Source organism: Pseudonaja textilis, chromosome 3 (genome assembly GCF_049901715.1).
Source record: "Pseudonaja textilis isolate UNSWEBS1 chromosome 3, rPseTex1.2, whole genome shotgun sequence".
Taxonomy (NCBI): Eukaryota; Metazoa; Chordata; class Lepidosauria; order Squamata; family Elapidae; genus Pseudonaja; species Pseudonaja textilis.
In genome coordinates this window covers 7,382,208-7,407,605 of record NC_141992.1, presented here as the reverse complement: position 1 = coordinate 7,407,605, position 25,398 = coordinate 7,382,208, and the positions used below count along the sequence as shown (strand labels likewise).

Sequence of the window (25,398 nt, the reverse complement as noted above, 5' to 3'; positions counted from 1 at the left end):
TTCAGGTGGAACCATTTTTTTTTTTTATTTGAAACAGACATGTATTTTGATAAAAATCTGTATTTTTGAAACCACTTTCTTTCCAACGGTCTCCATGCTCCAGAAGTAACTTTTCTTTTCCAATCTTAATCTCTAAGCTATTTACATCTTTTAACTTCCTTAGGGAAGCAAAACCTTTTGTTAAGGGTACAACTTGGCGATTGTATCTGAAGCTAACAAAAAAGGATGCTTACGTGAAACTGAAAACAATAAACATTGGCAGATGTCACAGGCCACGTTAGTTTGCTAAAACACACCGACCGGATTAACCAGTGTGTGTGTGTGTATGCTGGTGTGTAGGAATACCACACTGACAATTCCTCTTCTGTTACAATGTTAAAGCCTATGTTATTTCACAGTTATGCTGTCACCCAAACACACATTTTTCTACCTTTGTATATTGATAAAACAACAACTGAACAAAATCACAACGGCTTGCAAATCTTGTTATCTTTCACCCCAAACAAGAGAAAAGGCTCCATAAGATCCTTGCTTTGTTCGTGTTTTGTTTTTCTACGCTCTGGGAAAAAAAAAAAAGAATTCTAGATCGTTTTTAACAAAGGAAAAGGTGAAGAAAAACCTTCACACAATAACTCTGATCGTTCTTCTTTGAGAAAACACAAAAACAAGTGGAAAGAACTAAAGCTGATGAAAAGAATGGGCAGAATTTATGAATGCCAAAAGAAGAATGTTTACTGAACTAAATGTGAAGATTAAACCCAAGTTGCAGAGAAGAACGTCGTAGGTTCTTTGATAAAACAGCTTTCTGGACAATTAAAACTTGAGCCTGCCACAGGGAAGACACAGATGATGTCCAACTTGATGGGCCAAGGTGACAACAGCCCAAAAGGCCCAACAGACAGACTAGTGAGTGATACAGAGCATTGAACAATTAACAGCATCGTTCAGAGCAGAAGGAAAGATACCGAAGGAATTCAGCACATAACTGTATCATCAAGAACACAGCTCTACAAATGATCCTTTGCTATTGTTGACACAGCTTCAGATGACACAACATGAAAGGCAACGTTGCGCATGCAGTGCCTAAGACTAGGGGCGGGGTTTCCCCTGAGGGGGATTCACACAGCACAGAATTTATTCAGCTCCTGGACATCGCCGCTATATTTCAGAACGAGGAGAGTTGCTTGCCAGAGCTAAAAATGGTTTTTTGCCTGCATTTCAACTTAAAAAATAATAAAAAAAAAATCAACCTCTGGTTCACTCTTTTCTCACTTAAAGCAGCCAAACCACGAATATTGAGAAGTTAAATGAAGTTAAAAACGTTCCACAGGAAATCTAAAGCAAACGGAAAAACTATCTTCGGTCCCCTTGGGGAATATCGTATGATTCTGTCCAATATTTCAGTTGAAGTGGGGGGGAAAAAACAACTAAAATTGTAATGAGAGTTACTGCTGCTGCAAACTCTAAATCAGAGGTCTCCAAACTTGGCAACTTTAAGACTCGTGGACTCCATCATAGCCGGCTGGAGAATTCTGGGAGTTGAAGTCCACAAGTCTTAAAGTTGCCAAGTTTGGGGACCCTTATTCTAAATTCCAACCCAAGAACCAATCTACTTTCCAGAGTAAGGATTTATGTCTTACGGGACATTTTAAGAAGTCTTGTGCCACGTTTTCAAATTAAGCTTTAGCATAGCTGCTATAAAAAAAGGGTGTGTGTGTGAATCTAACGTGTGTTTTTAGCCTTTCTGCTAAAGTAGAGGACCTGGGGGGGGGGGCTGAGGGGGGGTTTAAAGATACAAGACACCCCCCCCCCTCCATTGGTAGTTTTCTCCAGGTGCTTCCTGTCCGGACAACTAACTACCTGAATGCAAACAAGGTGCCCGATATTCTCTCCGTGACATACTTGATTCAACCCCCTTGATAACAGACCCTCGAGAAGGCCCAGTGGGTTTGGAGGCAGGACTTTCTTTCTTTCTTTCTTTCATCTCCTTCTTCGTCACCTGAAATCCGTGTGGGGAACGATAAACCCAGCCAATTTTCAGGCGAGCAAACGGGGGGCGAAAAAAAGGCAGACTTCTTCAGCGTTAAGGTGTCGTGAATTGACTGTCCCTGCTTCAAGCCGCACGCGACCTCCTTTGCTCTCGTTTTAATCTTACCGGAAAATCTCTTCTCGGGTCTTTCCGGATGGTCGTCTCCGGGGAATCTTGCAAAACGCTCTGCCTAAACATCCGATGGAAAGGCAGCCTTAGGGTGTTCAGATGAGGCCAGCCTCCCAGCCCACTCACCAATAAGATATACTTTATTTCTATTTTTTTTTCCAGTGGGTTGTTGTAGACGCTAGGCGGAGCGGGTCCAATTCAACGCAACGATTTGCTGGGTTGTTTTTTTTTTTTTTTTTTCGAGGCATTTGGGGTCCTGCCAAACTAATTCCTGAAAGAGAGGAATGAACAAACGAACAAACAAACAGTGAAGATATTCACAGATATTTCAGCAAACGTGTGATTTTTCTTTCAGGGCTTTTTTTTCTTTTTTTCTTTTTCAAAACCGGCACTAAATTCATCAGTTATAAGGGATTGGCTTGCCACGTTCTCTTCCCCACCAAGGAAGTTCTGCTTAGGACCAAACCGGAGCGCACAAATCAAAGGAAAGGATCTTGGGAGGGTGGGGAATAAAAGAGGCTATCCCATTTTTAAATTCCTGGCAGCCACGTCCCCCAGTTTAGCTCTCACCCCGCGCGGGTGGTTGTGCGAAAAGGCGAGCGAGGGGCCTTGTGTTTGTCAGCCCCGCTGAGCGTTTCATTGTCCTGCCTCCCTCCCTGATGATTATCACTGCTTCCCAAGGCTCCTATTTCTCTCTATAATAAAGCAGGTAATATTTCAAAGGATCGGGCAGAGGCAGGGTAAGAATCTTTTCTCTCAAGGTGTTTGTCGCCGGTTCGGGCTTCAGTTCTGGCCCAGGTTTTTCCACCTCTTCCCGGCAATCTTCCTCCAATTCCTCACAATTATTATCCTCCAAAGGGTTGGAGATCCGGCTGGCGAAGACCTCTTTGTCCAAGAAGACGATGGTTTCCATGCGGCGGTGCCGGATGCGCCGCCGTTTAAACCTCGGCGGGTTCCGGAGGCCGTTCCCATTTCTGCTGGTTTCTTGATGGATCAGCTTTTTAATGGTGCCGCGGATGGCAATGCGAGACAGGTCCTGTAGGCTGCGAACCATCACCGGGGCTGGGAAACGGGAAAGAGGAGAAGGGAAAAAACAGGTGAGGGAATCCCCGTAGGATGGCGGGGAATGGAAGGATTTATATCCCTTGCAGACCGCTGGTCGTTTGCGTCCTTTTCGTGAGTTGTTGAGGCCGCTTGGAGGTCTGCAAGGAGTATAAATCCTTCCGTTCCGCACCATCCAGTGAGAGCTACAGAAGCTTCTTGGAGGAGAAGCGAAACGTCTTCAAAAGAAAAAACCAGAAAGTCCAGTTTGCCTCTTGAAAAAAAAAAAAGAAAAAAGAAAAAAAAAAGCACCTTTGGGATGACTGGCAGGAGTAAAATCTGCAGGGATTGCTAATCTGTTTCAGACTAAAGGCTTCCTTTGGTATCCCAACGGGCCCAGAGCCTATTAAGCGAATAGCCAAGGCAGGCATCCCTTTCCGTATTCCCTATCGTGTGCTTGCTTACTCTCTTGTAATCCTTTCCTTTCCGATAAGCAAACGTGGATTCCCTGCTTGCTAATGATCCCAGGACAGAGGGGAGGATTCCTAAGGGTGAGGGGGAATGTGGAGAAAAGGGACTGTTAAAAAGATTTACCCCTTTTCCCCCAGCTCCCTTATGTGTCAAATTCAGGAATCTGAACTTTCCCTGCCATAGGGCTCATGGGGGTTGTATCCTCCTGATGTTATACTTGCGGCCAATTTCTTAATAAACCCTTTAAAAAGATTTATTACGGTACAAGCCCAGGCGTCTCCCTTGGCGTTCTCCTTCTTTGGTATCCGTGCTGCAAATTCTAAATCAAGTGTTGACATGCAGCGTAAGAGAAAGATCGGCTGAACTGGTTCAGACTAGGTCCTGGGGGGGTGAGGGCATTAGGGCCTCTTGCTACCGCTCATCTTACTAGGGCGTGTTAAAAAGTGGGGAGACCTTGGTTCTGGTGAGCTAAAACCAGGGGACTCCAACCTTGGCAACTTTAAGACCCGTGGACTTCAACTCCCAGCTTTGCTGGCTGAGGAATTCTGGGAGTTGAAGTCCACGGGTCTTAAGGTTGCCAAGGTTGGTGTCCCCCGAGCTAAACAATCCAGCTCGTTATAGCAATGGAACAAGTGGTACACTCGGTATTTATTTATATACTTGTTTATAACCTGCCTTTATTATTTTTATAAATAATTCAATGCAGCAAACGTTGTTAATACTCCTCCCTCCTCTTATTTTTTTCCCCACAACCCTGTGAGGTGGGTTAGGCTGATGGAAAGCGAGACAATGTCTTTCATGCCTAAGGTAAGGACTAGAATTCACAGGTTTCTGGAGATTGGCCCAAAATCCCACAGCCACTTTTGATGCTTAAGGAGGAATTAGAATTCACAGATTCCTGGTGATTGACCCAAAATCGTCCAGCCACTTTTCATGCTTAAGGCAGGACTAGATCTCACAGTCACCTGGTGATTGGCCCAAAGTCACCCAGCTGCCTTTCATGCCTAAGGCGGGACTAGAACTCCCAATCTCCTGGTTTCTAGGTTAAGCACTAGTCCCCATCTTCAAAACGGAACGAATGAACACATAAACAGAGATGGGTAGGGGTGTCTGACTTACGCAAATGAACCAGTCTTGACTTCCCTGAATCTAAATGGTTCGGTTGGATTAGGGGAGCAAAGGAAACAGCCAAGATTTTCTTGGTCTCCCAGGCGGAAGGGCCTGTTCGAGTAATCTTCGTCAACTGTATGGAACGACAAAAGCATAAGGTGAAATGTGTCCTACAGCGGAAGTCACCAAACACTCCCACCCCACCAAAACACACAGACTTCTCTGCCTCAGACGTTGCAAATGTGGCCCTGGCTAAACCTAAAACCCAGCAGTTGTACCGGTCGCGATAAACTCCAGCTGCCAGAAGTCTTAGCCGTGGCCTCGTTGCCTAAGGAATCCTGGGAGTTGCTCTACATACCTGGAAGTTGCGAAGATTGGTATGGTGGGCTGTATACTCCACTTTGTCAAACTCAACAGTTCAAAGTTGAGTGGACTTCCACTCCCAGAATGCTCTAGACAGCATGCCGGCTGGGGAATTCTGGGAGTTCAAGTTCTTTATCTTAAAAAGTTGTGGAGGTTGAGATACACTGCACCATACCAACACTTCTCAGCAAGCTATTCCTCCCCAGTGACGTCAGCTAGCTCAGGGAATGGGAATGATGGCCCCTTTGTGGACTTCAACTCCCAGAATTCCCCAGCCAGCATGGCTGGCTCAGGAATTCTGGGAGCTGCAGTCCACCAGGCATATAAAGAGGCCATCGTCCCCCAATCCTGAGCTAAAGTTTAGTACGAAGGTGTTTCCCCTCTACTATTACAGGCAGTCCTCAATTTACAACCATTCGTTTAGTGATTGTTCCAAGTTACAACGGCACTGAAAAAAGCGACTGGCAACTTGGTTCCCGTCATGGTGCAATTCAACTGGGGTAACAACCGGTTTGGTGAGCGCACGCTTCTGCCGTGTGAATCAGCTGTGCTCTAAAACAACGAAATAAAGCAATAGAGAAGTGCAGGGGTGGGTGGGCGGGGCCAAATGCTCACTGGAACTACTGGTTTGCCCAAACCGGTCCGAACCGGTAAAATCCCACCCCTGGTCTCCGTACTCATGACTGTCACAGCACCCCCCATTATTGAGTCTGTCATCAGCACCTCTATAACTGTCCGGTTTGGTTCTGCAACCCAACAGGACAGACACGGACTTCGGAGGGTAATTAGGACTGCAGAAAAAACAATGGCTACCAACCTGCCTTCCACTGAGGACCTGTATACTGACTGCACGTGCCAAAAAGAGGACTGTGAAAATATTTATAGACCCCCTCACATCCCGGACATAAACTGTTTCAACTCCTACCCTCAAAACGACACTATAGAGCACTGCACAACAGAACAACGAGACACAAGGACAGTTTTTCCCCAAAAACCTGCTAAACAAATAATTCCCACAACACTGTCCAACTATTTACAAAGCCTGCACTACTATTACTATTAACCTTCTCACCACTCATCATCCATCCTCTCCCACTTGTGACTGTATGACTGAAATTTGTCGCTTGTATCCTTATGATTTATATTGACTGTTTCCTAGTATGATTTGATTGCTTATTGTACCCTATGACAATTATTAAGCATTGGACCTTATGATTCTTGACTCTTGACGAATGTATCTTTTATGTCCTGTCCTGTCCTGTCCTGCCCTATCCTATCCTACCCTACCCTACCCTATCCTATCCTACTCCATTCTATTCTATTCTAATGTTATTCTAATGTTATTCTAATGTTATTCTATTCCATTCCATTCCATTCCATTCCATTCCATTCTATTCTTCTTCTATTCTATTCTATTCTTTTGTACCCCATGACTATCATTAAGTGTTGTACCTGATGATTCCTGACTCTTGACGAATGCATTTTTTCTTTCATGTACACTGAGAGCATTTGCACCAAGACAAATTCCTTGTGTGTCAAGTCACACTTGGCCAATAAAAGAATTCTATTCTATTCATGTGAGCAAAATTCAGGCACCTGGCAACCTTCTTGTATTTATAACAGTTGCAGTGTCCCAGGTAACCTTCCCAGCTGGCTTCTGACAAGCAAGTCAATGAAGAAGCCAGATTCACTTAACAACTGCCTAATTTAGAAAGTGAAATTCTATTCCCAATTACTGTTCTAAGTCGAGGACTACCTTATGACTACAACTGAGCCCAAAATTTATGCTATTAAGTGGAGAAAAACAAATGTGAATTTGTCCCATTTTGCAAATTTTCCTTGCCATCTTTGTTAAGGGAATCACCGCCATTGTTGAATTAGTAACCCGGTTGTGAAGTGAATCTGGCTTCCCCGTTGACTTTGCTTGTCAGAAGGTTGCAAAATGACTCCCGAGCATGGCAACTGTCAGAAATATGAGTCACTTTGTCAAGCATCTGGATGCAAATCGCGTGACCCTTGGGATGCTGCAATGGCTGTAAGTGTGGAAAATGGCCCACGAGCAGGGATGCGCTGCTACCCATAGCTAATGTTATGGCCAGTTCAGTGAACCGCCAAATCCCAACCCCGGCTGGCTCCGGCCACCCCTCCCAAAAGTCTCCCCCTGGCCCATTTTGGATGCGGAGGTAAATGCAGGACGTGCGTGGAGGCTCGGGGAGGGCAAAAATCGGACTTCCTGAAAGTTCTGGCCCGTTTCCGGCCTCCATAGGTCCTCTGGAGCCCGGGGGAGACCGTTTTCGCCCTCCAAGAGGCTCAAGGGAAGCCTCCGGAGCCTGGGAAGGACAAAAAATGCCCTCCCCCGCTTCCTGCTGTGGTGCAGGAGGCTGACTAGGCCACACCCACCATGGCCACGCCCACCCAGCAACTGGGCAGAGAACCGGTTGCTGAAATTTTTGGAGCCCTGGTCATGTCACTATTTTCAGTGCCGTTGTAGCTTCAAACGGTCACCAAACGAACTGTTGCGAGTTGAGGACGACCTGTACTGCATTATCCCAATTTATATTGTACCTCAATCCTATTCTGAACAATGGACTCCTCCCTATCAAACTAAAAGTCCCGTAATTTCAGCTTCATCTCTTTCCCTCTCTCCCACTTACTCCTTCTCTTAGGTCTCACCCTCTCCATCCCCCAAGCCATCTTAGATCTGTTTAATCTCCTCCGGGGCTCTTTCGTTTTGTTTCTTGGCAGCCGGGATAGCAAAGCTCACTCTTTATGGAATTGACCGGACTCAAAAACAGTCTCGGAGACGACCGAAGGCGCCCGTCCCACCAGCAAACCTTCTCCTCCAGGGGCATGACGAGAATGCCCCCGACTTTCAGCAAGTTCTTCATGTAATCTTCGTGTTCCTTCTGGACGCCGGCTCCGCAGTAGACGCGGTCGTATTGAGAGCATTCTGGAGAGATTTCTAAGCAGTTTCCAGAGACGAAGGACGGCTCGCAGAACTCAAACCTCAGAAGGAAGGAAGGAAGGAAGGAAGGTGGGTTGTGAACGAGACTTTCAACACAGCACGAGAATTCAATGGCGACAGCAGTTTATTTTAGATTTTTTAAAAAATCTCACCTTTTACAAATAACTCAAGATGGTGAACCTACCTAATACTCCTTTCTTTTCCTGTTTTCTCCCCAACAACAACCCTGTGAGGATGGATGGGCTGAGAGAGAGAGTGGGGGGTGGTCCACAGTCATCCAGCTGGGCTTTCGTGCCTAAGGTGGAACTAGAACTCACAGTTTCCTGGTGATTGGCCCAAAGTCACCCAGCTGGTTCCCATGCCTATGGAAGGACTAGAACTCACAGTCTCCTGGTGATTGGCCCAAAGTCACCCAGCTGGTTCCCATGCCTATGGAAGGACTAGAACTCACAGTCTCCTGGTGATTGGCCCAAAGTCACCCAGCTGGTTCCCATGCCTATGGAAGGACTAGAACTCACAGTCTCCTGGTGATTGGCTCAAAGTCACCCAGCTGGTTCCCATGCCTATGGAAGGACTAGAACTCACAGTCTCCTGGTTTCTAGCCTGATGCCTTAGCCAGTATATCAAACTGGTTCATTTGTAATATACACGGGGTTAGAATAAAAAGAAAAAAAAATAAACATATTACATTAAACATAACCCTGAGAACATAGCAGACCTTAACCTCTCAGAACCCCAAAGACAGTGGGGTATGGTTTGTGTTTTTTTTTGCTTAGTTGGGTTGCTCAACAAGAGTCTGCTGAATGAGGACAACTTGGACCTGTTTTGGGTTCACTTCCTTCTGAAACTAGGAATTACTATCGGAAGGGCAGGACTTTTTCTGAAAATCTGCTTTAATGCAACCTAGGTGACGCCCCTCATCTTACTTGTCAAAGCTGTCACTTGTTCTGATGAAGAATTCCAGTTTCTGCTTTGCATATTCTATAACGTCAGCGTGAAGCTCTATGCCATGATTTATTCCAAAAGGACCTGCAGGTTTAAGGAAGGCAAAGAGACAGTTACAAAAGGCAAGAAAAACACAGACCGAGTTCAACCAGCTTGAAAAACAAACTAAGGCAAAACGATTGCAATTGCATTGGCCTATAATGGGCAGGTACTCATTTAAATAAGCCTAAATTCTTTAGTTTTATTTACTAGTAGAACTGAATTATGTAGTGGATAAAAAGAGTACCTGGGAAGATCCTGGAAAAGTAATTTAAAAAAAAACAGACCTGCAAACAACTAGAAGCAAACAAAGTTATATCTAGTAGCCAGCATGGGTTTGTTAAAAGCAGATCATGCCAAACCAATCTTATTTCATTCTTTGATAAAGTCACTAAATTAGTAGACCGGGAAATGCTGTGGACATAGTATAACTTAGATCTCAGTAAGGCATTGGACAAAGTAGACTACAATCTGCTTCTGGGTAAGCTTAAAAAAATGTGGAATAGGCAACATCAACACCAGATGGATTTGTAGCTGGCTGACAAACTGTACTCAACGAGTAGCCCTTAAGGGTACTACATTCACATGGGGAGAAGTAAGCCGTGGGGTACCACAAGGCTGCCTCTTAGGCCCAGTTACTCTTCAAGATCTTTATAAGTGACTTAGATGAGGAAATGGAAGGGGAACTGATGATCCAAAAAGAAGCTTCTTGGATGAGAAGAGAAACGTTTTCAAAGGAAAAAAAAAAAAAAAAAAGCAAGAAAGTCCAGTTGCCTTTTGGAAAAGCATCTTTGGGGATAGTACAGGTAGCCCTCAACTTATAACCAAGATGTCCACTGCAAAGCCAGGTGGTGGTGAATTGAGGTGCCTCCGATTTTAGCAGTTTAGCAGTTGCTAAGCAAATGACATGGTTGTTAGGAGACACAATGGTCACAAGTTAAGGACTACCCATATGGAATAATTAACGAGGACATGGAAAAATTCTTTGTATTTCACTGGAAAAACCAGTGAGGAAATGTAAGAAGATGGGGGGGGGAAGACAGGTGCAGAAAATGTAATTTTGATATTTTTCCTCTCATTTTTTAATAGTTTCACATTTTATTAGTTTCTCAAAATATAAAATACCAAAGAAAATAAAATCAATGAGAAAAGTGGCTTTGAACTGTTAGCTTTTCTTTACTTTTCTCTCTCTCTTTGCTAATCCTAAACAGAGAAACTGAAACTTGTTGGCTCTTTTCGTACAGCACAGACAACATTCTTTGAACTTGGCTGTTATTCTGTTTGTAATAATCTCTGCAGATGTTTGTGTGCAGGGAGGATCCACACAGGTCACCCAGACCTGTTTTGCTCTGCTGTGCTGACGTATAAAGTAGGGGAAAACAACAATTAATGACTCAGACTAGGAATGGCTGCAGTTTTTCTCCGCTTTTCAGAACCTAACTGGGATAAGCACCTTGAATCTACAGAATGAACACCTGTTAAGAGGGAAATTAAACGAGACATCCAGGGGCATCTAGCTAACACAAGGCCTGGGATCCCCTCATTTCTGCAATAAGCGAAGAAAACGATGCATTTCGGCAAGACGGAGAAACTCCCTTTAGCCTAGCCTGTGAAAGGAACTTAAAAGCCATAAAAAGCCTGCATGCATATACTCACTTGTTAGATTAATCTCAGGAACGCTGTAGGGTTTATTCTTTATTTGCCTTCCTATTAATAAACTGATTCTGGCTTCCAATGCAGCTGATCAAATGATTTTTCAGTAAAATCTCCCAGCCGGGAAATTTGAATCCACAAAGGAAAGAATTTTGCCTTTTTCCTTAAAGGGCAAGGCCTTTCTTTTTCTTTCCTCACATATACATTTATATTCACAGGAGAAAATATTTGTAGCTCGGGGGTTGAAGTGTGGGGTCCTTGGTGCTCTCTGAGTTTGGCTGTTTTCTGGCAGACAAACAAGCTAACCATAAGCAACAGCCCAATTAAGGAACCACCAAGAAAAACTCTCATCATCCTCGATAGGGATGCCTGCTATTTGCCTTTTCAGACCGCTGTTTTCACCTTTATGTCGATGGAGATTCTCAGCCCTCCAGGTCATGGTAGTCCCAAAGGTGCTTTTTAACAGAGGCAACTGGACTTTCTGGTTTTTCTTTGAAGTCGTTTCGCTTCTCATCCAAGAAGCTTCTTCAGCTCTGACTGAAGAAGCTTCTTGGATGAGAAGCGAAACGTCTTAAAAAAAAAACCCTAGAAAGTCCAGTTGCCTCTTTTAAAAAGCACCTTTAGGTTTCGCCTTTAGCAACTTTTAAGAGGTCAAAGGCTGGAGAGATTACAAATAGTAATTTTAAAGTTGCTAAGGTCGGGAAACATGGTTGTAGACGAAGGCTTATTTTTCAGTGCCACCAGTTTGCCATTTGGCGAAACAAGCGGTGTTTGGTTTGTAATCATGTCCACAGAAGCCGTCATTTTACGAGAGTACCAGCAACTTCCAAATGGAGTCACCTGTCTGAATCAATAGGGCTGTGAAGGTGGGTACGAATGCACACACAGATGCAGAGGTGGTGAATTCAGCAGGTTCTGACCAGTTCTGGAGAACCAGTAGCAGAAATTTTGAGTAGTCCAGAGAACTAGCGAATGTCACCTCTGACTGGAGATTTTACGGTCTCCTTCCCCTGCCACGCCCACCTAGCCAGGCCCACAGAACCCGTAGTAAAAAAAATTTGAATCCCACCACTGCACAGACGTAAACTGAAACAGAAAAAACAGCCGCTGCCTTCAAAATAAAAGCAACCCATGCAGGCAAACAGGGACAGCCAAAAGGCTGGATGTGGCCGGAGAGCCATAAAATGCCCAGGTCTGCATTAGGGGCTGGTTATTAAAACGTTCCCGCTTATTCCTGAGTAGGAAAGCGTATGTTCTATTTTCTTGTGTATCTGCAGGGTGTGTGTGTGTGTGTGTGTGTGTGTGTGTGTGTGTGTGTGTGGAGAGGAGAACAGGATTTTCTCCTTTTCCAGAACTAAGCCTTAGAAATAAACGTTCAGGTCCCCCTCTTTAACCAGGTCGGAGAGGTTTTGGGATTAACGGTGTCCACGCAAACCCAACGCTTGTATTAACAAGGAGTAACGTTTTAAGAGGTGTGACACAGCGGGGGCAGCTGAACCAGGTTGCGAGAGGCCTAGACCCTAGCCTAGATTAAACCAGGAAATCAACCAACAAACCCTTTAGGGGCAGAATATGGGGAAGGGGGCAAAGGACCCCCCATCGAAGCAAACTAGGAAATATTCCCGAGTAGTTATTTTCAGGACCTAAAAGCCCATTCAAACTGGGTGGCGGGAAACCAACGTCTTGCACAGCCTTTCCTAGCTCCTCAAAGGACAAGGGCTTTTGAGAGCCGTAAAATACTTTCACGGTGAATGGAGAGCGCTATAAAATACAGCGGGGCTTAACAGCTCACCCGCAGGATGCTAATCCAGCATAGTGCTGAGTACTCATTTTGTTCCGAAGTGGGTGGAAGGTCACACCGAGACGCCGGTTCGTGCTAGAAACGTCCCTGGTTTCAACGGGCAACTGAAGCGAGGCAGGGAGGACGAGATTTCCCCCTCCCTCCCTCCCTCTGCAGATACGCCACAAAAGCGTATTTGGCAGAAAAGCTCCCTGGGTGGGGGGAAAAAAACCCCCTATTTCGTGGAAACTTTGCATCCTGGCGGTGCCCACTCTATTCCAGGAAGTCCTCGACTTACCACTGAGCCCCAAATTTGCTGTTGCTAAGGGACACAGTTCCGTGAATTTTGCCCCAGCCGTTAAACGAATCACTACAATTATTAAATTCGTAACAAGGTCGTTAAGTGAATCTGGCTGTTTGTCAGAGGGTCGCAAAAGGGGATCAGGTGACACCCCCCCAAACACGGCAACCGTCATAAATATGAGTCAGTTGCCAAGCATCCGAAGTTCGATCCCATGGCCACGGGGATGCTGCAATGGTCGTAAGTAGGATAAGCGGTGGTGATACCTCACTTTTTTCAGTGCCATTGTGACTTCAGTGCCAACAGTCACTAAATGAACTGTTGTAAGTCGAGGTCTATCTGCATTAACGTTCAGAAGCAAAGAGTATTTTGCTTTCATGAGGCAAGAAGCAGGATTTACAGGGGAAATTTGGCAGAATACAGGTAGTCCTCGACTTACAGCGGTTCACTTAGCGACCATTCGAAGTTACGATGACACTAAAAAAAAAGTGACTTACGACTGTTTTTTCATGCTTATGACCAAATAAGTTAAATAGCCTTTTGGTCAAGTAGTCCAAATTCAGAAGTTTGGCAACTGACTCGTATTTATGACAGGCGCAGCGTCCCTGGGTCAAGGGATCCCCTTTTGCGACCTTCTGACAAGCACTCAACAGGGAAGCCGGATTCACTTAACGACCGTGTTACTAACTTTATAACTGCAGTGATTCATTTAACAACTCTGGGCAAGAAAACGGGACAAAATTCACTTAGCAACTCTTTCACGGTGTCACATGATCCCCTTCTGTGACCTTTGTATGAGCCAAGTCGATGGGGGGGAGAGCCAGACTCATTTAACAACTGTGTTATTAACTTAACAGCTGCCAGGATTCACTTAACAACGGTGGCAAGGAAGGAGGTAAAACGGAGCAAGTCTCGTGTCAACTCATAAAACATTCCTATGCCTGTTTTAGTAGTTGCCATAAAAAAGAGGGTGGGGATGGGAGGAAGGAAATCTGGAAAAGTAGTTGAAAGCGAAAGTACATTCCAACTCTTATCTTTAAAAGATTGTAACTAAAATACCGGCGCTTTTGCCCACAAATATATTTCATTGGAGAACGTGATTGATGACATCCAGAATCTGGTTTAGGAGACACCCAGGGGGGAAAACAGGGCCACAGGAGACTGTAAATGACGTATGCCAGAGTTGGCTTCACACAGGGCAGGGCCAGTATGTCGCCTCTAATGAGACCTTGGAAGTTTTTTGAAGTTTGGCTCAAGAATCATGATTTGATTAGACCGATTGCTGGAATCCTGACAACTCGCTTAACAAAGGCCTCACACAGCGACATATATTTTGGGCTCCGTTGCTGTCACAGGTCGAGGACTACCTGCACAAGACAGTCAAAAACAAGAAGAGATTCAGCTTGGAAATAAGGAGAAATTTCCTGACAGTGAGAACAATCAACCCATGGAACGGAAGTTGCCCTCGGAAGTTGTGGGAGCGCCATCACTGGAGGCCTTCAAGAAGAGTGGCATCTGTCAGAAATGGGGTAGGGTCTCCTGCTTGGGCCGGGGGTTGGACCAGGTGACCTACAAGGTCCCTTCCAACTCTGTTAATCTGTATCTGTGTTTAAGACAACTCACCCAAGATGAGCCCGACCATGGAGCTCAGGTATCCAGTGCCGCTTCCTAGGTTTAAGAAAGAAAGTCCAGGCTGCAGATCCAGGGCTTCCATGACTTCGGAGTAAATGCAAGGAGCAGAGAGATGGATGTTTCCATGTTTCCAGGCCAAATCTTTATAGGCGTTCTCCTTGAATTCCTCCAGGTAGTAGTCAGCCCGGTCGACCGCCCTGAAGGCCTGTTCTACCAGCTCCGAACGAATGTACTGAGCCTCCTTCAGGTTGTCGATCAACTCGTCGTTGTCTTCTCCCGCGCTCACTGCGCCTCCCATCGTCCACGCCGGTGGCAAAAAAAATAATAATCAAGCCTGGATTACAGAAGAAGCAGAAAAAGTATTCTAAGCGATCAGTCTGCAGAGCAGAGGTCCCCAAAGTTGAAATTCTGGGAATTGAAGTCCACAAGTCTTAAAGTCTTGCCCAGTTTGGGGACCCCTACTGTAGAGATTCTCAAATCATCCAGGTCATGGTTGTCCTAAAGGTCCTTTTTTTCAAGACCGCAACTGGACTTTCTGGTTTTCGTCTTTTGAAGATGTTTCGCTTCTCATCCAAGAAGCTTCTTCCACTCTGACAGGACAGTGAGGAGGATGAGAAGCGAAACGTCTTCAAAAGAAAAAAAAAAAATCCTTCGGTTCCCACCCATCCAGTCAGAGTGGAAGAAGCTTCTTGCATGTGAAGTGAAATGTCTTCAAAAGAAAAAAACCAGAAAAGTCCAATTGCCTCCTGAAAAAAGCACCTTTGGGACCAGGGGTGGGATTCAATTTTATTTTACTAGCGGTTCTGTGGGCGTGGCTTGGTGGGCGTGGCAGGGGAAGGAGACCGTAAAATCTCCAGTCAGAGGTGGGATTGGACGGTTCTCTGAACTACTCAAAATTTCCGCTACCGGTTCTCCAGAACTGGTCAGAACCTGCTGAATACCACCTCTGTTTGAGACATATTATTAGCAACCATCTGGAGGAAGAGTTAAGTAGATACCAGGGGCATATGCAGGGAGTTCTCGACTTACAACATTTCATTTAGTGACCATCGGTTATTGGATCGGTATGAAGTAGTTTCTCTGAATGTAGCCAAATTCTGCTATGCTGCATGTAAAATTAGGCAAACTTTAATTACCCCACTGTTAAACCACCACTGCATTATTCTTTATGATTCTTATATATTTTTTTACAATTATTGTTGTTTTTAGTACTTTTATGTGCTGATCTGTGACTGTAATCAAAATTGATTGACCAACGGCATCAAAAAAAGAGACTTGTGACTGTTTGTCACACTTACGACCGTTGCAGCATCCCTGTGATCAAAATTAGGACGCTTGGCAACTGACTCACATTTACGACAGTTGCAGCGTCCGGGGGTGTGTGTCACGTGATCCCCTTTTACGACCTTCTGATAAGCAAAGTCACTGGGTGAAGCTGTGTTACGAACTTAACAACTGCAGTGACTCACTTAGCAACGGTGGCAAGAAAGGTCCTAAAATGGGATAAAACAACTGCAATGATTCACTTAACAACATTTCACTTAGCAACACAAAATTTGGGGCTCAATTGTGGTCGTTAAGTCGAGGACTCCCTGTATGTACAAAACACACACCCAAACCTTGTCAATTAGAGGTAGTCCTTGACTTATAGTAGTTCATTTAATGACTGTTCAAAGTTACAACGGCGCTAAAAGAAGTGACTTATGACCGTTTTTCACACTTCCGACCTTTGTAGCAGCTCCATGATTGGGTGATCACAACTCAAGATGCTTGGCAACTGTTTCATACTTATGACCGCAGCTGTGTCCCAAGGTCACGTGGGACACAGCCAAGTCAATGGAGAAGCCCGATTCACTTAACAGCCATGTTACGAACCTAACAACTGCAGTGAGTCGCTTAACAACGGCACCAAGAAAGGTCGTAAAATGGGGCAAAAATCACTTAACAAAAGACTTGTTTAGCAACAGAAATTTGGGGCTCAATTTTGGTCTTAAGCCGAGGACTCCCTGTACGTACAACACACACACACACACACATATACACACACACAAATCTTGTCAGTTACAGCCCTCTTTTTCTCACCAGAGATTTCCTCGTAAAAATCTCACAAATATGGAAAAATGAATTCCGGTCGACTTTTGGTCCTGCATTTTTCTCCCACGAGAGCCTGGGCTTTTGCGGGGCTCGTACGTAGTCCTCGACTTACAAGCACAATCAAGCCCAACATTTCTGTTGCTACACGAGACATTTGTTAAGTGAGCCTTGCCCCGCTTTATATGCTTTCTTGCCACTGTTGTTAAGTGAATTGCCACAGTTGCTAAGTTAGTAATGCGGTTGTTAAGCGAATCAGAAGGTCGCCAAAGGGGAATCACATAATCCCCAGGACACTGCAACCGTCATAAATAGGAGTCTGTTGTCAACTGTGTGAATGTTGATTGTGTGACCAAGGGGATGGCTTCAAGGGTCGTCGGTCTGAAAAATGCTCATGTCCCCCCATTTATTTTCCAGTGATGTTGTGATTTTGAATGGTCACTAAGTGAACCGTTGTAAGCTGAGGACTACCTGTAACAAGTTGTGCTCTGAAGCCTGGTTCTTTCCTAAATGCAGCCGCTCTGTTGGCTCAAGTACGGTGCGTTGGAGATGAAGCTGACTGAGGAATGACTCACCAGGGTCCTGTCTAATTCTGCACTCGATGAACTCTTGAGCAAAACAATACTGATCCATACTGGGACTGTACTGGGAGGCAGAAAATCACCATTCCTTGTTTCTGTGGTTACCTAAACAAACAAACAGCCCCCTACAGTGCAGAATTCTCCACTACACTACCTCGACTTACGACCGTTAATTGAGCCTGGAATTGATCAGTCTGAAAATAGTAATTGGGCAACAGAGGTCAAAGAGGGGTACACAATTCTACTGTCATGCCCCTGTCGTCGGAATCCGATTCGGAGGGGAGGCCAAGCATCTGACAGGGAGTGGGAGTGGGGCTCCATTGGCTGGGGAAGAAACTGGGGAAGGGCAAAGTCCGGTTGGGCAGAGCAGGGGAGAGGTAGAGCAAGGGAAAGGGAATTTGGAGGAAGATCCAGGCCCACCCCCTCTCCATCCTAGGGCACGCAGGGAGGAACGGAGAAGGGAGCAACGTGAGTGGTGTGGCTTACGGGGGAGAAAAGGGCCCTGACTCCTTTCATTAGCTGCAGCTGGGAACACAGTGTTTAAAAAGGGAAGATGCGCGCAGCAAACTGTTGGGAGCAAATCGGGAATTATCTGGTATCGTCAGGCTTATCTGTGTTCCTGGCGTCTTCCCAACTGTGTGTGTTTTGCTGGCCTTTCAAGTCTGCAATTCCTTCTCCTGCCCTATCAAATTAATTACTGCAGCGTGGTTTATTTGGATTTTTAGTTACAGTTTGTATGTACTTTGTTTTCGGACTGAATGTCCTCCACTTAAAGACTGTTCTCCTGGGAGAGTTTTTCTCCAGCCGAAGGTAACCTGGACATTGGAGGCAAAGTTGGAGATAATAAAGGGACTCTTCTTGCTTATTTGACTTCGTTGTCTTTGTGCCACGCCCCTTTGGGTCATCACATCTTCTATACAAAACCTGGTATGTGTTCATTGTTGCTTAGATCCTGGCCTTAAAACAAAGGCAACCTGAAATGCAATATTTCAACCAGAAATCCTCCTAAACAAAACATTCTTAAATAGTTATCTTAACTGGGGTCATTGTAAGTATCACAAAAATCTTACATCCTTTTTTTCATGCCAGTTCTACTGAGCGAGCACTTTGTTAATAACCAAGTGACATTTAGATAGATGGTTAATAATACATTTATGAAAAAAAGAGCAGAGGAATTTTAATTACAGTATTTTGCTCTTCTAATAAGACTTGGAGAAGCAGGCAACCTGGTCTTTAGTTCCCTGTTTAACATGTTTTACTTTGGCACCTGTTTACGAAAACTGATAATCCATTTGTATATAGCAAAACTGTTATCAATAAAATAAAACACACCGCAAAATCTAAATGGGAAATTACCCCTTCAGCAGAGTTCTTACTGAACACGTACAAATAATAAGTGTTAGAAGGAACAGATCAGACATCCAGCCCTCGCTTATCAATGGAGACCGAGTGGAGCAAGTGGCCAGTTTTAAGTTTCTGGGTGAGGACCTGACCTGGGGGTGCTCACATTGCAGCCCTGGTCAAAAGGGCCCAGCAGAGATTATACTACCTGAGACTTCTCAGAAAACAACCACTAAATGGAAAACTGCTGGTGACCTTCTACCGCTGTACCAGAGAGGGTTTCTTAACTTACTCCACTTTTGTATGGTTTGCCAATTGCAGAGTGGCAGATAGGACAGCGCTCCAGAGGGTGAACGTCATTGCCCAGAGGATCTTTGGTTGCCCTCTCCCCTCTTTGGAAGAGCTTAATAATAACTCCCATTGCCTTAAGAAAGTTCAAAACATTCTCTAAGATCCGTCTCATTCTGAGCACCCCTTTTTTGGATTATTACCATCTGGCAAACGGTACAGGATAATAAAAACAAGGACAAACAGGCTGAAAAACAGCTTCTATCCCAGGGCTCTGTTGAATTCTACTGTACAGTACACTGAAGATGGTATTTAATTTCGTTGTGCAATGTGCAATGACAATAAACTAAACTAATGGTATTGTATTTAGGTGGATTTGGGATAATCTGCAAAACAGCAACAACTACAAAACAACAACAACCATGCACCAAGATACCCATTTGTTTAGATTTATACACCAACCTTTCTGCAGGAGATCAGATTTAACTGTTTCTTATCATAACAACAACCTTAAGAGGTAGGATAAACTGAAAGTGTAGGATTGGTCCAAAGTCACCAAGAGAGTTTCTACAGATGGGAGTTGAATCTGAACTATAGGGGGTCCTTGACCTACGACCGTAATGAAGTCTTGCCCATCACGGTTGTAAGTCATGACGGTCATAAAACCTGACCGCATATCACATGGCTGGCCTGATTTTATGACCTTTTTTACAGAGGTAGTTAAGCAAACCCATAGCCCACCCCAGTCATTAAGCAAATCCTCAGCCATTAAGTTAAGCCTTGGCTGTTAAGTGAACAAAGGTTCGCTCTGTAAGTGCCAGTTTTCAGCAAAACCATCATAAAACATGGTCACGTGACCGGAGGGCACTGTACATGGCCCTAAAGGCAGCCATGTTGCCAAGCATGTGCCATTTGGTGGAGGGGTAACTGTTGAATCTTTGAATCGGGGGCAAGCAGCCCTGAGGTAGCTTTGTCATAACTTTGAGTATAGGCAGTCCTCAACTTACGACACCAATTGGGCCCAAAATGTATGCTGTTAAGTGAGAAATTTGTTAGAGTGAGCTTTGCCCCATTTTATGCCACATGTATCAAGCGAATCACTGTAATTCTTAAATTAAGTGACACGGTTGTTAAGCGAATCTGGCTTCCCCACCGACTTTGCTTGTCAGAAGGTCGCCAAAGAGGATCACGTGACCCCCCTGGACACTGCAACCCGTCATAAATGTGAGTCAGTTTTCAAGCATCTGAATATAAAGCACGAGACCACAGTGTGTGCGTGTGCGTGTGTGTGTGCGTGCGCGCTGACAGTCATAAGTGTGAAAAACAGCCATAAGTCACTTGTTTCGGTGCTGTTGAAACTTCGAACGGCCACTCAATGGACTGTTGTAAGTTGAGGACTACCTGTAGTTGCTAAACAACTGGTCGTAAGTAACCACCGGTACTGGTGGCAGACTTAAAAGGCAGGCAGTAGGCTTGGTTTGTAACAGAAGAGTGTAACAGAGTTGGAAGGGACCCGGTTTCTAAGCCGTGAGATAAACCTGCATTTTTGGGACCTGACCTCCCCGCCTGAGCATGAGCAGATGCAGAGCTCAGACAAGGGATAATCATGGCTTGAAATGCGGAGGCTGTGAAGGATTTGTGGCCTCTGACAGAACCTGCCCCAGGAGGTCTACCTGCCCCAGAGATAATCATATAAGCAGATCATCACCTACACGCTTCTGATAATAGCTAAATTCAACATTCAGGCCCAGAAAAGTATCTTGGACCGTCTTAAGGGATGGGTCTGCCCAGGCCAGAAATGCTCTGCTTCTCCAGCTTTTCACGAGAAAAATCTTGCCCTCTTCCCTACACAATAGAATTCCTTACGCTACTTAGCTCGAAATTCTCGGTTTGGGTCATTTAGAACCGGGTCGCTTGTGGTCAGACGTAGATATTGCATACAAAATTATACGCAGTCATGTTTTACCTGTAAATGGCTTTTTCTGCTTTAATTGCATTAACACACACACGAACAAACCGCTTTAAACTCAATGTAAATCGTTCTAAACTTGACAGTAAAAAAATACGGTTTCTGTAATAGAGTTGTCAAAATCTGAATCGGTTGTCTCAGCGACAAATTTTCAGTTTCAGTCACAAATTGACTTCCGTAGTTCTTACTTCATACTTAATTGGTCAGTAGAGGGGGCATAAGTGCACTAATGTGCCTATCATCCCTGTCATTGTATTTTTATCCTTTTATTCTTGTTCTTGTTTTTGTTTGACAAATTCCAATAAATAAATTAAATAAAATCTGCTCCTTGATTTGATTTGATCATCCAACTGAATAGGGCTGGAAGGGTGCCGGCTACAAGCCTCCCTTGATGGATCAATTCAGCAGTCTGTCTGGCTTAAATATTGTTTTTGTCACCGATGCCAGTTGGATGCCCTGGAACACTGGCCAGATACGCAAAAAGGGTGATTTATTTATTATTCCATCTTTATTTCTATAAACAACTCAAGGCAGTGAACACCTCCAAGGCTCCTTCCTTCTCCTATTTTCTCCAGAACATCAACTCTGTGAGGTGGCTTGGGATGAGAAAGAGCAATTGGCTCAAGGTCACCCAGCTGGCTTTCATGGCAAAGGCGGGACTAGAACTCACCATCTCCTGGTGATTGGCTCAAAGTCACTCAGCTGATTTCATGGTTAAGGCGGGACTAGAACTCACCATCTCCTGGTGATTGGCTCAAAGTCACTCAGCTGATTTCATGGCTAAGGCGGGACTAGAACTCACCATCTCCTGGTAATTGGCTCAAAGTCACTCAGCTGATTTCATGGCTAAGGCGGGACTAGAACTCACCATCTCCTGGTGATTGGCTCAAAGTCACTCAGCTGATTTCATGGCTAAGGCGGGACTAGAACTCACCATCTCCTGGTGATTGGCTCAAAGTCACTCAGCTGATTTCATGGTTAAGGCGGGACTAGAACTCACCATCTCCTGGTGATTGGCTCAAAGTCACCCAGCTGATTTTGAGACTAAAACTCACTCTCACTTTCAAGCTTGGTGACCTAACCACTAGACCAAGAGTCTTCAGACTTGACAGCTTTAAGACTTGTGGACTTGAACTCCCAGAATTCCTGAGCTAACATGACTGGAGGAGGAATTCTGGGAGTTGAAGTCCACAAGTCTTAAAGCTGTCAAGTTTGAAGACCCCTGCACTAGACCAAACTGATAATTGCTCTTTCCTTCCCTCATGAACTATTATCTATTATAATATACCTTCAAGTCTACCTTTCCCCACCAAGACTTGATTCTGATCGCGAATTGAAAAGATCCTGAATTGAAAAGGTCACCTTTCCCCTCCCTTCCATCTGTCTCTACTCTCTTTCTTCGAATAACGAATAACATCATTGGATGGGACCTTGTGGGTCATCCAGTCTAATCCTCCCCCCCACCGCTTTGTTATCAAACAATGGTTTCTAGAAGTGAAAATAAAAAGGATCGCTTTCAAAGATCAAACAAAGAATGGATATCGATAAAGGAGAATATTTATAGCTCGAGGAACGGATGTTCCCAGTATTTCTACTCAGCCTCTGATGGATCCTAGAAAACTCGGACAAAAACCAAGAATCCGAAATGGGATTTAAGTAGAAATGCACCTCTTTCTAGCATTCAACTGCTGGTGCTTCCTATGGCTTAATGCTTACTGTCAGCACATATATTTGGAATAGTCGAGTGCCTTCATTTTTAATTTACTGTCCGTTCTTCCCTGAACAACATATTCAAAGTCACAAAGATCCTCCATGCAAAAGGACACGTGCTCTCTGACCTGGCTGGTTCTCTTGTTACAGGGGCTGTTAGCATGCTTCTATATGCTTTGTTCAGCCACAACAAGAGATAATGCTGCCAACCCAAGGCACACTTAGTGAAAACAAGGACTCCTGCCTACGTTGCCCTATCGCTGAAGGACTGTGTATCCCAGGGGAAGGAGGGTGTGGAGGGATAATGAATAGCTTTCTTCTGACAACAACACACTCATGTTGCAGCCCAGGCCTGCAGCAAACAGCCTGGTTTCCAAATGCAAAAAAAAAGATAACCTTTTTTTAAAAAGTGTGTGTTGTGTTTCTTTTCCTGCTATATGACCATCACAACCCTGGCATTTGCTCCACACAGACCGACAAGAGTGTCAAAACTTTATTCCTTGGATTGGAAGCCTAGATGTTCCTTCTATTTACAGCAATAAAGTTTGTGGGCAGAACTTCATGTATATTCGCAGGACGCAACCTGAAACAACGGAAGTGACTTTCGCCTGAAAGGAAACGCTCAGTTTTCAAAGCGAACAGCAGCAGAGAAATCAAAGAAATCCTTTCAAAAGGAAATTCCTAGCACAAACACTCAAAAGATACCACATAGCCATTCTGAACAGGTCTGTGGGCATACAGGTTTTCTTAACTTGACAACAGTTCACTCAGTGACCAAAGTTATGACACTACTGAGAAAAAAACAACTTATGACCATTTTTTTTACACTTAATGACCACTGCAAACACCCCCATGGTCAGACCTGGGATGGTGTGATGACTTTTTGTGACCTCCTGACAAGCAATGTCAATGGAGAAACCAGATTCACTTAACAAAAGTGTTACTAACTTAACAACTGCAGTCATTCACATCAGTGGAAACCTTAAGAAAGGTCGGAAAACGAGGCAAAATTCAGTTAACAACTGTCTCACTTAGCCAGATAAATTTTGGGCTCAGTTGGGATTGTAAGTCAAGGATTACTTGTACAGGAATGCACCTTATCGGGCATTGTGAGAAAACGTATAATCTTCAAATGCCCTGTAAAACTGCAGGGTTTTTTTTTTAGAAATGGCAGAGAAACACAGCACCACAAGACAAAATCTGCAAAAGTTGCAAGACTGTACAACAGCAGCTTCCACCGGGACAAACAGCCAGAAGGGCTTTTAAGGATTAAAAACCAGGATAAATATTTACCTATCTCCAGTATGCGAGTTGGGGTGGTGGTGGTATTATGAATACAGGGGCAGAAAGCCAATCCTTTCTCCATAAGGCAAGCAACACATAAGGCAAGAAACTAAGGCCAAGGCCTACTTACGAAGAGCCTCTGTGGCGCAGTGGGTAGAGTGCAGTACTGCAAACTACTTCTGCAGCCAGCTGCCTACAATTTGGCAGTTCAAATCCCACCAGGCTCAAGGTTGACTCGGCCTTCCGGCCTTCCATCCTTCCGAGGTGGGTAAAATGAGGGCCCAGATTGTTGGGGGTGAATAGGCTGACTCTGTAAACCGCTTAGAGAGGGCTCTAAAGCACTATAAAGCGGTATATAAGTCTAAGTGCTATTGCTACTTCAAGAAAGATAAATGGGGCAATAATTTTGGTATGTGTGCTTGATGTTGCTCTACACTACCGAAATGGGTGTTAGCCAGACTTCCCCAGTCTCCAACTATGTGGGAACAGCCCCCAGACTCCTCAGCAAAGGCTGGTGGCCAAATTCCACACATCTGGAGAGGCTCTCAGGTTGATAAACATCTGTTTATCAACATTTTTATTTTTGTTGACATTTATTTTGGCAAAGAAATGCCAAAGTCCCATTCACTGCCAGCCATTTTATTAGCCCAATAAAAGAAGCTTGCTTTGATGGAAGATGTTACACAGAAAAACAACCCAACCAGCCGTCAAACTTTATACCAAGCCACAAAAAAACAACAACCTAGCAGGGCTATTATTTCCAGATGAACCTTTTCAAGTGCCCTTTGAAGGGTGTTCACCAGGGTGAGGGGAGATTTCCAAATATGGGGCCTACTCCCCCCACAGTCAGTATGGCAAGCTAGTCACTTTGGGAATCCCTAGTAGGGAATCCACCCCTCCCATGATGCACAGCCAGAATAGCAAGCTGGGCTCTATGGGAATCCTTGGCAGGGAATCCCCCTCTCCCATGATGCACAGTCAGAATGGGAAGCTGGGCACTGTGGGAATCCCTAGCAGGGACTCCCTTCCCCATAATGCACAGCCAATATGGGAGTCTGGGGCACGAAAGGAATCCCTAGCAGGGAATCCTTCCACCCATGGTGCGCAGCCAGTGTGGCACGCAGGACAACATGGGACTCCCCAGCAGACGAGAGGCTCTTCTGCTTCCTGGCCTTGGGGCCCAGCACCCCTCTGGAGTGCGTCTCCCTTCCTTAGCGTGCCCACCGACCCTGGCCATGGATGATGGGTCCTGTGGTCCAATCAAGCGCCAGAGCGGTTCTACCCGCTCCCCTCCCGGAGGAAAAGGGAAGAGGGGGCTCACCTCGCAGAAGCTGGGGCAGGAGGGGGGGGAGGCTGTTGCTCGGGGGGGGGTAGAAAGGGGCGGGGGAGGCTGTTGCTAGGGGGGCAGAAAGGGGAGGGGCTTGGCTGCCAGGAGCGAGGGGGGCTCTCCCCCCACAACCCCCGGCCTGCCATCACTTGAGGACGGAGGGAGCCCCGAGGAACAACAGCCGGCGCAGCTCTACCTGTTCCTCCAGCGCCACAGCCACCTCCGCCGGCCCTCCGAGCCGCCGACTCTCCCCCCCCCAGCCCAGCCACACGCCGCGTCCCACGGCTGTAAACAGAAGCCCAGCTGGCCAACAGCCCCACTTCAGGGCAAGCGCTACTGCGCAGGCGCC

At 45.2% G+C, this 25,398-nt stretch overlaps 1 protein-coding gene across 1 annotated transcript; it reads right to left on the bottom strand.

Moving 5' to 3' along the window:
* Window positions 1-25,398, bottom strand: PCMTD2 (protein-L-isoaspartate (D-aspartate) O-methyltransferase domain containing 2). Its single transcript, XM_087928896.1, has 6 exons — window positions 25,246-25,398; window positions 14,450-14,792; window positions 9,035-9,137; window positions 7,978-8,149; window positions 4,790-4,913; window positions 1-3,220 (listed from the first exon to the last, which is right to left on the bottom strand). Exons 2-6 carry the CDS (start codon window positions 14,754-14,756, stop codon window positions 2,844-2,846), a joined length of 1,083 nt encoding a protein of 360 aa, XP_087785022.1. The 5' UTR covers window positions 14,757-14,792; window positions 25,246-25,398; the 3' UTR covers window positions 1-2,843.